The sequence below is a fragment of the Stenella coeruleoalba genome (genome assembly GCF_951394435.1).
Source record: "Stenella coeruleoalba genome assembly, chromosome: 13".
In the NCBI taxonomy this organism is placed as follows: Eukaryota; Metazoa; Chordata; class Mammalia; order Artiodactyla; family Delphinidae; genus Stenella; species Stenella coeruleoalba.
The window spans coordinates 68,454,316-68,468,573 of record NC_137159.1 but is presented as its reverse complement, the minus strand read 5'-3'; the positions used below and the strand labels follow the sequence as shown (position 1 = coordinate 68,468,573).

Here is a 14,258-nt window from a genome sequence, read left to right as displayed (position 1 = left end):
AAATACTCCTCTTTTTTCAAAGTACATATTTGAATGAGGTTGGATTTTCTTCATATACTTCAGCCAAAACAACATATTGCAACACTGAATGTAAGAGCACATATGAGAATCCAGCTCTTTAATTAAACCAGACATTAAAGAGATTTGCAAGAATATGAAACAATGCCATGCGTTTCATGAGTTTTTGGGAAAATACAGTTTTTTCATTAAAAAATGTTTTTATGTTAACATGTAGTAGGATTGTTATTTTAAAATGAATTAATAAATATTAAAAAGTTTCTCAGTTTTCATTTTTAATATAGTAAATGTAACCCATATAATTCATATATATAGAAGCTCCTTGGGGTCCTCAATACTTGTTAAGAGTGTAAAAGGTTCCTGAGACTAAAATGTGTAAGAACCTCTGCTGTGGTGCTTAGGCAGGGACTTGGAGTCAAATTGCTTAAGTCTGAAACCTAGTTTTATTGTTTAATACCTCTGTGACCTTGGATGAGATACCAAACTACTTTTGGCCTCAGTTTTCTCACCTATAAAATGGTATAATAATATAACATAGGTTGTCATAAGGATTAACTTGAATATATGAAAAGTTCTTAGAACTTCTATAGTACTCAGCAAACTATATAATTACTACCTGTTGAACATTCGTAATGTATTGCTGTTTTCCTTTATAGGTGCTAAATTTCTAGATTGCTGGAGATTGGGTGTTTTGGGGTATTGGCCTGGTCTGTTATCAGTAAAGTCCCTGATATCCTTAACTTCTCTACCCCTTTTTCTTCTAAGTCAGTGGTTCTCAACCTTTGCTACATGTTGAATCGCCTGGGGAGCTTTAAAAAACAAACAAACAAACCCCATTACCCAAGATGTACTCCAGATTAACTCAGTTAGACCAGAGTCTGGAGGTGGGCGTAGGGCCCAAGCATTAGTATTTCTAGGTGATTCCAGTTTGAAGATTGATGACCACCACTCTAAAGCCTGAGCATTCAGACCCTCTACCCTGAGATTCTGTCTTTCCCTGCATGTTCTCAAGCGAATTGTAGCTGATTTCTCTCTCACCTCTTGTATCACTGAACTTGGAGGAGGGGTAGGTGTTCATGCTCCTCAGTGCTGCTGCCAAGGAAACGTCATTCCCTCTTCCCTGACCCCACCCCCAGCCTTGAAACTCAGGCCCTCAGGCAATGGGACCCACCACGCCCTCCTTGTTGTTATCTAGAGACATTCTTTCAAGACTTTAGCACATGGCTCACTGTCATTTTCTCAGCACTATTGCTCTTGCCGTGATTCCAGGTGATTTAATATTCATACACATGCTCCTTCCAACACGCAGGCCTCTCAGTCCCTGACTTCCTTTCCTCTGGTGGTCTCGTCCTTCCTTCACCTCCTCAGCCAGGCACATGCTCGGCCAAGGCCTCATCAGTACCGCTGTAGATCACCTCCATCATCTCAGCTGCAAACATCCCATTCTCTGACCACGCCTCGTGTCTTTCCTCTTTTTAGAATCTCAACTCCAACAATTCTTCCAGCTCACCAGGACCATGGGTCCTACCACCTTTTCACTAACTCTCACTTCCCTTATGAACTTACTTTGCTTTTTCCTGGCTTAACGTCAGTGGTCCATAATTATGATCATTCTTTTGCAAACCCTCTAAGATCTCTTGCCCCTCTTTCTTTTGTACTTACCTGTCAAAATCCCAACCTTTGTTAAATCCAGATTCCTCCCACTCCACATTGCACCCAGGCAAGGGAATTTATGCTAATTGGTCTCACTTAAAACTCATACCTCTAGGGCTTCCCTGGTGGCGCAGTGGTTGGGAGTCCGCCTGCTGATGCAGGGGATGCGGGTTCGTGCCCCGGTTCGGGAAGGTCCCCCATGCCGCAGAGCGGCTGGGCCCGTGAGCCATGGCCGCTGAGCCTGCGTGTCCGGAGCCTGTGCTCCGCAACGGGAGAGGCCACAACAGTGAGAGGCCCGCGTACCGCAAAAAAAAAAAGTCATACCTCAAGCTCAGTGGGGCTTTTGGTGCTAATTGGAACGCCTCCTCCATTTCCCCAGTCCATTTATTCCTCCCCCATTTCCCCAGTTCATTTATTGTTTATTGCTCTAAATGACTATTTCACACCTTCTTCTTAAACTTCCCATATCCCCTCCTTCTTCCTCACTCTCAGCTGATGACCTTATTTTAGGGAGAAAACGTAAGCTCCCGGTAGAGAACCACCACGAGCTCTTATCAGCACTTAGGGCAGCCTGCCTGCATGTGTACTCCTAAGCTGGCCTCTTCTCCTGTACCTACGGATGGACTCCCTATGCTCATTGCTAGGGCAACCCTCTTGGAGATCCCATCCCTACCTCCCTAATCGTCATCTTCTCTGGTGGAACCTTGCCCGACCTCCCTTTACATCAGCACGTTCCCCCCTCTATGGGGATATTCCATCAAGCTGTAAACATCTGAGCACAACTTTTTCTTGACCCCGCATCTGCCTCTGGTTACCAGTTTGAATTGTCTGTATTAGCTGTCTGCAGTTTCTTTCTACTCATCCTATCTTTAAACCTCCACAGTCAAGCTTCTGTTTCACCAAAGTAGCACTTGCTGAGCAAACTGTTGACCTGTGTCAATAGACCCAGCAGTCAATTGCCAAGCCTCATGTCACTCTCAACACCATTTGACCCAGCCGATCACTTCCCTTTTTTTTTTTTTTTTTTTTTTTTTTTTGGTGGTACTTGGGCCTCTCACTGTTGTGGCCTCTCCCATTGCGGAGCACAGGCTCCGGACGCGCAGGCTAAGCGGCCACGGCTCACGGGCCCAGCCGCTCCGCGGCATGTGGGATCTTCCCGGACCGGGGCACGAACCCGCGTCCCCTGCATCGGCAGGCGGACTCTCAACAACTGCGCCACCAGGGAAGCCCTCACTTCCCTTTTGAAGCCCTTCCTTCATCACTTTTCAGGGATGCATGCTTTATTTTTCTCGGTAGCATTTATTACCATCTGATATTGTTTATTATTTATTTTGGCCCACAAAAATGTAAGCTCCTTTAGCAAGGACTTGGCTTGTTCCTGTCACTGCCTAGAACAGTGGCTGATACAGAATAGGTACTTGATAAGTATTTGTTGAATGAATGAGAGCTTAACAGCTACTATATACTTACCAGATCTTTCCCAGCTCCTTTCCTGGTCATAAGCTATCAGAGCCATTCCCTTCTTCTTTGAACTTTGCATTTCCTAATTGTATTTTCCCTCATCTCTACTCCATTCCTATCTTTTTCAGGCTGAACCACCACCATTGTGCTTATATTTTTGTGGAGTGCTAATGTTTACAGAGCATTTATTTATGTCTGGAATTACGGATGCACATGGTCTGTGGATCTGAGTTGAATGACATTAGCTTTTATGCTGAATTTAGGTGCAGAGGGAAAAAAAATTAAAATTATGAAAGACTGTGAAACAAATTCAGTCTTCCAGGGCTAAAATGATGGTCTTCTAGGGTGTTTAGGTTTCTTGTTTTGTTACTACTCTACTTTACACATTACTGTTTCTGCCTACCCACGGTGGAATTCTCCTTGATTTTCTGCAAGAATTTTTAGAAGGCGGGAAAAATCACCAAGCCCAAAAGACCCTTCTAACTTCAGCTCTGAGTTTATCATAAATTAAGAGTAGTCTGTTTCTCTATTAGACTGTTGGTGGGAATGCAAATTGGTTCAGCCACTATGGAAAACAGTATGGAGGTTCCTTAAAAACACTAAAAATAGAGTTGCCATATGATTCAGCAATCCCACACCTGGGCATATATCCAGAGAAAACTCTAATTTGAAAAGATAAATGCACCCCAGTGTTCATAGCAGCACTATTTACAATAGCCGAGACATGGAAGCAGCCTAAGTGTCTGTTGGCAGATGAATGGCTAAAGAAGATGTGGTACATATGTACAATGGAATACTACTCAGCCATAAAGGAGAATGAAATAATGCCATTTGCAGCTACATGGATGGACTTAGAGATTATCATACTAAGTGAAGTAAGTCAGAAAGAGAAAGACAAATACCATGTGATATCACATGTGGAATCTAAAATATGATACAAAGAAACTTATTTACAAAACAGAAACAGACTCACAAACATAGAAAACAAACTTATGGTTAACAAAGGGAGAAGGGGGTGGGAGAGGGATAAATTAGAAGTTTGGGATTAGCAGATATATATTTTATATATATATATATAATATATATATAAAATAGATAAGCAACAATCCTACTGTGTAGCACAGGGAACTATATTCAACATCCTGTAATAAACCATATGGAAAAGAATATGAAAAGATTATATATACATATATGTTTAGCTGAATTCCTTTGCTGTACAGCAGAAACTAACACAACATTGTAAATCAACTATACTTCAGTAAAAAAAAGAGTAGTCTGTTTCTCTTAGATTTTCATTATTCTTTTTCTCTATATTGATGTGCTAATATGATACTGGATTTGTGTGAAAATGCATTTGTTACTGGTCTTTTATTTTTGGCTTCTGCAGAACCTTGCCTCCTGGAATCCATCAAATCCTGAATGTCTCTTACTTGTGGTGAAGGAACTTGTGCAACAATATCACCAATTTCAATGCAGCCGCCTCCGTGAGAGTTCCCGCCTCATGTTTGAATACCAGACGTTACTGGAAGAGCCGCAGTATGGAGAGAACATGGAAATTTATGCCGGGAAAAAAAACAGCTGGGTAAGGTTTTTTGAGAATGGGAGAAAAAAGGTCACTTTATCTGTAATAGAATAAAATAATCAATTCAGACATTCATTAATAATAAATCCTGGCCATTTCCTTAGATAAACATGATTTAGGTTGCCCGTGTACTTTCTCAGTCTCACATCCGCAGCCCCTGACTTCTGAATATCTGCGGCTGTGGATGTGAGACTCCAAATTTTACAAACTTCCCGGGCGATATCCTTGAGAAACCAGATAAACATTAATGTCTTTTCAAAACTCTGAATTATGAGACAGTATATAGTATCCCAGTCAGATGAGAGGGGTCAGTAACTCCGGAGGTAGCCAGCTTATATGGATCCTTTTATAATTTCTTTACATTGTATGATCCTTTAAAAATGCAGGTCAGAGTGTATCACTCCTTTGCCCAGCGCTTTCATATCCCTCTCTTCTTCTCTCATAGTAAAAGCCGCAGTCTTTCTAGAGGTGTAAAAAAGCTCTACGTGATTCCTGTCACCACCATCCTCCATCCATCATTCCTCCTCTCTCTTCGTCTCCCACTTTCCTGTCTAAAAATCATCAGCTCCAGCCTCTCTAGCACCCTTGCTGTGCTGCAGACACACAAGATATGCTCCTGCCCTAGGGTCTTTGCATAGCTTTCCCGTTGTCTGGCATATTTCCCCTGGATATTCACAAGGCTAATATCCTTCCTCCTTAATGTTTTTACGCATGTGTTATGTTCTCAGCAATGCCTATATTAATACCCCCATTCTTTTTTTTTTTTTTTTTTTTTGCGGTATGTGGGCCTCTCACTGTTGTGGCCTCTCCTGTTGCAGAGCACAGGCTCAACGGCCATGGCTCACGGGCCCAGCCGCTCCGCGGCATGTGGGATCTTCCCGGACCGGGGCACGAACCCGTGTCCCCTGCATTGGCAGGCAGACTCGCAACCACTGCGCCACCAGGGAAGCCCCCCCCATTCTTTTTAAACAACTTTTTTTGGGTATAATTTTGATACCATAAAGTAACTGTTTTAAGTGTAAAGTTTAATGGTTTTTAATAAATTTGCCAAGTTGAGCAACCACCATCAATCCAGTTTTCGAGTGGTTCCATCACCCCAATAATATCCCTCATGCCCATTTATAGTTAATCCTATTCCCACCCCCAGCCTCAGGCAACCACTAAACTAGTTTCTGTCTGTATAGATTTTCTTTTCTGAACATTCATGCACAGGCATACTTGGGAAGTATTGCGGGTTTGGTTCCAGACCACTGCAAATAAGCAAATATCACAATAAAGTGAGTTACACGAATTTTTTGGTTTCCTAATGCATATAAAAGTTATGTTTACACTACACATAGTGTAGTCTATTAAGTGTGCAATAGCATTATTTCTATAAAAAACAATGTACATACCTTAATTAAAAAGTACTTTATTGCTTAAAAAATGCCAAATATTGTCTAACAACACAGAAGGTTTACAAACCTCCAATTTATAAAAAATGGAATATCTGAGAAGGACAGTAAAACGAAGCACAATAGAATGAGGTATACCTGTGGTGGAATCATACAATATGTGGTCTTTTATGACTGGCTTCTTTTACCTTACATAATGTGTGTGGGGTTCATCCATGTTGTAGCATGTGTCAGTACTTCATTTCTTTTTGTGGCTCAGTAATAGTCCATTTGATGGGCATACCACATATCCATTCACCAACTGATGGGCATTTGGGTTGTTTCTGCTTTTTGACTGTTATGAATAATGCTGTATAAACATTCATGTGCAGGTTTTTCTAACATCTCTTCTTAAAATTGTAACTTGTACACCCTCCCCCGACCCTGACCCTGCTCTACATTTTTTTTTGCATCTCTTTTTAACAAACTATATAATCAACATGTTGTATTAGTTATATGTTGCCGCATAAAATAATCATACCAGAATTTAGTGGCTTAAAGCAATAGCATTTATTATCATAAATTTTGTTTGCCAGGAATCTGTGTAGTCCCTCTGTTTGAGGGTCTCTCACAGGCTGCACTCAAGGTACTGGCCAGGGCTGTAGTCACTCAAGGCTCAACTGGAGAGGGATCCATTCTAAGTTCATTCATGTATTTCTTGGTACCGTTCAGTTCCCTGTGGGCTGTTGACCTGAGGGTCTCAGTATAGTGCTGCCTGTTGGCTGGAGGCTGCCCTCAGTTCCTTGCCTCTTCTTAGGGCCTCTCCACAGGGCAGCTCATAAAATGGCAGCTGGCTTCACCAGAGCGAGTAAGCAGGAGTGAGTATGTGAGCAAGACAGAAGTCACAGTCTTCATAACCTAATCTCAGAAGTGACATCTCATCAATTTTGATGTATTCTGCTTGTTAAGTCCAGTCTACACGCAGGGGAGGCATTACCTAAGAGTGTGAATACCAGAGGTCACTGGGAGCCTACCACACTTATTGTGTTTATTGTTTGTTTGTCTCTCCCCAGCGGAATGTAAAATTCCACCAAGGCCAAGATCTTTGTTCCATTCACTGGAAATATAATAAACTCCTAGAACAGTGCCTGCCATATTGTTTACATTCCGTAAACATTTGTTGAATGAATTAATTAATAAACTCTAGTTTATTTAAGCACAGAATAAGTTTAGGTTCCCTTCTCTGTGTTAATTCTTTTAGATTTCACTTAGTCTTTCTTTTCTGAGGTTAAATATACCTTTCCCCTTTTGTTCTTCAGCTCTTTCTCAAAGGACATGTTTTCCAAGGTTTTATACATGGTTAATGCCTTTGAATTAGTAGGACTAAAATTAACCCTTGTTACAAATCATCCTGTGTTCGGTTCAAGGTTTTTTTGTTATTTTGTAAATTTATTTTGCTTATTTTACTGTGGTAAAAGACAAAATGAAATTTACCGTCAACCATCTGTAAGTACACAGTTTAGTAGTGTTAAGTATGTTCACGTTGTTGTGCAATAGATCTCTAGAGCTTTTGCATCTTGTAAAACTGAAACTCTACCAATTTAAATGCTAATTCCTCTTCCCTCCAGCCCTTGGCAGCTACCTTTCTACTTCCTGTTTCTATGATTTTTGACTCCTTTGGAGACCTCATGTAAGTGCAGTCGAACAGCATTTGTCTTTTTGCGATTGGCTTATTTCGCTTAGCATAATGTCTTTGAGGTTCATCGTTTCATCCATGTCGTAGCATGTGACAGGATTTCTGTCCTTTTTAAGACTGCCTGGTATTCCATTGCATGCATACGCCACATTTTGTTTATCCATTCATCCATCAGTGGACATTTGCATTGCTTTCACCTCTTGGCTATTGTGAATAATGCTGACTACACGTGGGTATGTACAAAGATCTTGCTTTGAACTCTTTTGAATATATCCCCCAGAGTAGGATTGCTGGATCATATTGCTAATTCTATTTTTAATTTTTTTTGTGGAATCTCTGTACTGTTTTCCATAATGGCCTCACCATTTTACATTTCTACCAGTAGTGCAGAGTTCAAGGTTTTAAACTATTGTTTTGAAACTTTAATCTGTTTGTGTGGATAGTAAGGAAAACTTCATTAAACTTAGTGTATCCTCTAATCCCAACATTTTTCTTATTAAAAAATCAACTTAGTTGTCCTCTCAAAAGAGGTGTTAGGTTAATTTGACATGACTTCTTGGTGAACCTGTCTGTGTTGTCTTTAGTGCCGATAGATTCCTTTAAAGACATGATTGGAATCACTGTCAAGCTAATTGGTCTTTAGTTTTTAGGATTTTCCTTCCCTCCTAATTCCCCCTTTTAATATTAAGGCTGAATTTAGGTATATCCAGTTTTATGGTACCATTTCTGATCTAAGAATTTTAAAAATTATGTTCATTGGCTCAGCTAATACTTGAGATATAGTTCTTCTGAGTGTAGACGTTTAAATTCATTTAAAATAGCTAGGTAGTTTGAATTTATAGTATATTTAAAACTTCTCATTTAATGCTATTGATTCTCCATTCTTTAAACCTACTGCTGCTACATTTGCCCCAGTTTATTTTGATATACTGTTAAGTAATTTGTAAGCATTAGGGCAATGATTATGGACTTAGGGGAAGTAAAGAAACTGAGAATCCTGTAACAAGGCAAGGTGGACAATTAGAGGTTAAGCTTGCAGCTGACCAGCCCTAGGGAGGGCCCAGTGGAAGCAGGAGCCGAGACTCTAGAAGTAAAAATATAGGCATGTGAGTTAGTTCCTGGTCTAGAAACAGGGCATAAAGGTGAGTCTTGCAGGATGAAACACATTTGAGCATGGCATGCTGGTTCAGGAATATGTTAAAGGACAGCTTGCTAATGGAAGACAAATCCAGACCAAGAATTTGGGTGACAAACACGGGACCCTAGCAGAAAGAAAGCAGTTTGGTTTTGAGCCAAGATTTTTTGAATCAGGGACTGTAATAGTTTCCTATTGCTGCTGTAACAAATTGCCACAAACTTGGTAGCTTAAAACAACACAAATTTATTATCTTACAGTTCTGGTGGTCAGAAGTCCGAAATGGGTCTCCCTGGACTAAAATCAAATTATCGTCCAGGCTGCGTTCCTTCTGGAGGCTCTAGCGGGGGACTGTTTCAGGGCACTGAAGAAACTGGCTGATGTGCTTCAGAGATGTTATCTTTGAGAAATTATGGGGAAGCAGAAAGGTCCTAGGGATTGTAGAAAGCAAAAACATTCTGGAGATTTTTGAAAGAAATTACACTCAGGTCTTTAGGTGGATGATTTGCATACATTTAAATAAGAATGCAATAGTCAGTTGGAACAACAGCTGGGTAACTAAGAAACAGTCGTGGCAAACTTACTTTATCCTTTTAAGGAAGGTGAATATTATTGACTTAGATTATCTAATTTTCAGTAAAACATTCAGTTGTTCTCCCTTAGTATTCTACTGACTGTGGGCTCCTTTCTTAGTTGTCTGAATCTATGGAAGAGCTCCACATAAAAGATTGGCTATACCTTTTGTCAGCCATCAGGTGTTTGTGGAATGTCACAGGGCTTCTCCTTTGACCCCGTTTCATTGTTTTATTAGGTTATTGAAAGGCATGCTTTTCAGTTTTTCTGATAACACAGAGCTTGAAAAGATAATTATTATGAAGAACTGCAGAATCAATATTTAAAATTATTTTTATAGTTATATGCACTGGAATGCTGCACCATACCCATAAGATATAATTTAGTAGGGCTAAGCTGGTATAGGACTGATATGGAAAGTCTGCTATGCTAGTTGGAGTAAAAAAAAGCAGTCCTGGCTTTTGCTCTTGAAGGTGTTAGAATCCAGTTAAGTCTCAACACATATTTGTAAAAAATGAAATAGCAATGCTGAACAGATTATCTCAGATGGAATGGACTGCCTGTACATGAATTCAGAAGAAGAGCCAATCACTGAGAAACGGAGTGACTAAGGAAAGTCTTCACTGATGAGCCAGAACTGACCTAGGTCCTAAAGGAAGGTGGACGTAGACAGCACTATAGGAAGAGGAGGTCAGGGGGTTATATGGTTGCAGAAAAACTTAGAGGCATAGCATACGTGGGGGACAAGAATTATAAGCATACATATGACTGTTTTACTGATTAGTAAATCATATCTATTATGTCTTTTTGGACTATTGAAGCAAGAGGACATTTTAATATGAAAGAAATTGATATAGGAAATAAAATATGAAAATTAATATATTCTCTAAATAAAATATTATGAGTCAATTTGTTCTTCCTGGGCTAAATGTGAATCCATGTATTTTGATTCTCCTGATTCCACTAGTCCATCTGATAAATATTTTCTGTAATGAATCCAAGACTGTGCATAATTATTGAATACCTTTGGATTACAACATCCTGTGTTCATTTGAGAGGATGGTGACTTTTTGTTTTCGTCTTTGCATCACGGAGTTTTTCTTTCTGGAACATGTGTTTACGTTCTTAACCTTCCATTTCTGCTCTAAAAGTAAGAGGCTTTTAAAAACCTGCTTTTAAAAAATGCCTCTTCCATTTTACTGTCAGCTGGCAAAAGGAAAAATTTAAAAACCATGTAGTAGAAAGAGGGAGAGGGCTCTGATCTCTTGTCAGCCTTCTGACAAGCATATTAATTTGAAATACAGTGCTGCCTCCACACCACTGCAGACACTCTTCTTTTTCCTCCTCAATTTCCAGTTAGAGGATTTCAGCAAGTGCACATTTGAAAGTAAACATTAAAAAAACAAACAAACAAAAAACCAACACAAACTCTTTATTAATTCTTTACCGTGGTCTTTTTATGAAGTCATCTCTCGTATTGCTTTGTCCATCTCCTTTAGTAAGTAGAGTTTTGAAGATTGTATTCTTAGTCTATGCTGGTTTTATAATTTTTAGTAAACACCAATTTTTTTTTTTAGTTGGGAGAAAACAGATGATACATTGGGATGCAAGCTTACCTGTTCAGAATGAACAATTCTAATGTACCTGCATGATCAGAATCATTTTTAAAAGATATATTAAAATATTTAATTTTAAAAGATATATTAATTAGTTATAGATTCACAAGAAGTTGCAAAATAGTACAGAGAGGCCTTGTATACCCTAACCTGGTTTCTCCCAGTGGTTATTTTTTACATAACCAAGAGATTGACATTGGTACAATGTATGTGTATGCCATTTTATCACATGAGTAATTTCCTGTAACTACCACTGCAATCAAGATACAGATTACCACAAAGATCTTCCTCCTGCTACTTCTTTGAACAGAGTTATTAAGATTAGAATTTTAATTTCAATGAATGTCACAATGTAAGCTATAGGTGTTAAAATTGTATATACTGTTTTGCTACAACATATCAAGATAAAGGTACATTATAAGTTTTCTCAATGGGTAAAACCTAAGGTCTCACTTTATATTGTATCTGTCAGCTGCCTTGTCAGCATTTCCTGCGTGTGTCTGTTATAGCTAAAGAACCACAGTCTGTTAATGGTAAGAGTGCAGTAAGCAAATTTGTGAATTTTTCTTTGGCCTTTTTTTTTTTTTGTGGTACGCGGGCCTCTCACTGTTGTGGCCTCTCCCGTTGCAGAGCACAGGCTCCGGATGCACAGGCCCAGCGGCCATGGCTCACGGGCCCAGCCACTCCGCGGCATGTGGGATCTTCCCGGACCGGGGCACGAACCCGTGTCCCCTGCATCGGCAGGCAGACTCTCAACCACTGTGCCACCAGGGAAGCCCCTGGCTTTTGTTTTAATTCCCAGAACTCAAAGTTAGTTTATCATCCCTAATATTTTGATTAAAGGCATTTGTCTTTCCTGTCGTGAAACGAAGGTTTTGAGATGTTCTAAAGCCACATATTTTACATATTAATGATCACCAGTGGGTGATCTGTGAGATAAAACGTTTTCTTAGAAACCGATTTTTTCCTTTTGTGGGCATTTTCTTAATAATGATAACATGTTGGAGAATGTGAAACAATTCCCCTTTTTTGTTGTACTTGACCACAAATCCCAGTAAGATTTTCAAAATTTATGGTTTATAAATTAAACTCTGGCAACATTTAAAAATATGAAAGGAGCCATTTCATGATAGCTCCTCATTTGAGTTAATGACTTGATGCTTCTGTCACCCCATCTTGCTGTGATATTACATTTGAAGGGAAAGTATATGAGCACTGTTAAAAGGTAAACTGAGACATATTAAAATTTTTAAGAGTTTATTTGAGCAAACACTGATGCAAGGTGGTTAGGAGCGTTCCACTGATAAGAGTTACAGGCAAGGTTTTTACAGAGAGCAGTTGGACGCAAAGCAAGGAAATTGATTGGCTAGAGCTGAAGTGGTTGCATTTTTTGGGAAAAACTAGTTGGCTGTTTGGGATTGGCTGTTCTTCTTAACCTTGAGCCATTTACAGGAATTGATTCTGGCTTAAGTTGGCTACCAAGGCATTAGAGCCGCCTCATTCTTATGGCCTCATTGCTTGATTACTTTTAGAGCAGTGTGCTTAGAGTGTAAGCTCTTCTAGGGCAGAGGCCATGTAGAAATGTGTTGGAGACAGAAGTGATCTGGGAGGTGGGAGCTTTGGATTCTAATTCTATCATTGTATTTAAAAAATGTTTATTTATTTATTTTGGCTGTGCTGGGTCTTAGTTGCGGCATGCATGCGGGATCTAGTTCCCCAACCAGGGATCGAACCTGGGCCCCTTGCATTGGGAGTGCGGAGTCTTACCCACTGGACCACCAGGGAAGCCCCTGTCATTAGTTTTTGTGTGTGTGTGACTAAAGCTTTTCCCTGTGTCACTTTGCTGGAGATAACTACTCTGTCACCCCAACCTTGACACAAAGATTAAATTAGATCCCCTGTGTGTGAAGCAAACAAAATTAAGCAAACGGTGGAGTTGTGTAATACAAAGTATTATTGTTATTATTATTAGCCTTCTTTTGTATATATATGAAGTAACTTATTATAGTAGTTGCTCAGTAAATGTAGTTCAGTGATTGTTCCTGTCTTATCTCTGAAACTGCTGTTAATCGTAAAGTACCATATGTGGACCAGTAGAAGTTGACATCACCAAGGTGCAGATTAAGTATGGAAAACAAGGAGAAAGGGAGAGTTACTTTTTAAGAAGGAGAGTGTCGCTTATCTTTCCAGGAGTAGTTTTGGTGGGGTTCTGAGGTTGGGGGAACAGATTTCAGGGTATCAGCAAGGGAAGTGGTGAAGACAAAGTAAAGGCAGTAAGTTCAGATAGTATTTGGAGGAAGAAGGAAAAAACATATTAGCTGCAAGAGGCATGGGTCCCGTGTTCATTCCCACTAACCAGGTGACATTTACCAACCTTCCTGTCAGGAGTGTTCCAGGTTCATAGCATTTGGTAGCTCAGGTAGCTCTTCAGGTATTTGTGACAGGGAGTAACTAACTTAACATAGGAATTAATGTTAATGGAAAAGTATCTTGAACTGTGCTGTCCAAAACAGGAACCCCTGACTGTGCATAAGTGACTGTTGAGCACTTGAAGTGTGGCTGGTCTGAACTGAGATGTATGCAAGTGTGAAATACACAGCAGCGTTCAAAGAATTGGCACAAAAAATGATCTTGTTAATAATTTTTTAATGTTGATAACATGTGGAAATGATAATATTCTGGATATATTGGGACATATTATTAAAATTAATTTCAGCTGTTTTTCTTTATCTTTTTATTTTATTTTTTAAGAAGATTTATTTCTTGTTTATTTAATGTTTACTTCTGGCTACATCGGGTCTTAGTTGTGGCACGCAGGATCTTCATTCAGGCGTGTGGGATCTTTCTTCATGGCACGCAGGTTTTCTCTCCTCTAGTTGTGGCGTGCAGGCTCCAGGGTACGTGCGCTCTGTAGTTCGCAGCACATAGGCTCTCTAGTTGTGGCACGTGAGCTCAGTAGTTGTGGCGTGCGGGCTTAGTTGGGATCTTATTTCCCTGACCAAGGATCGAGCCCAGGCCACTGCTGCATTGGAAGGCAGATCCTTTACCACTGGGCCACCAGGGAAGTCCCTCTTTATCTTTTTACATATGGCTGTTAGAAAATGTTAAATAATCTCCAATGGCGTATGTATATATGGCTCACATTTGTGTA

The 14,258-nt window shown here is 39.8% G+C and overlaps 1 protein-coding gene across 9 annotated transcripts in view; it reads left to right on the top strand.

Annotated features, from left to right (window-relative positions):
* Nucleotides 1-14,258, top strand: part of BABAM2 (BRISC and BRCA1 A complex member 2) — a 491,572-nt gene that overhangs the window by 182,305 nt on the left and 295,009 nt on the right. For all 9 annotated transcript variants that reach the window (XM_079940869.1, XM_079940870.1, XM_079940873.1 and 6 more), the window contains one exon: nt 4,520-4,714. In XM_079940869.1, the coding sequence (XP_079796995.1) occupies nt 4,520-4,714 (195 nt within the window). The remainder of the gene's footprint in view (nt 1-4,519; nt 4,715-14,258) is intronic.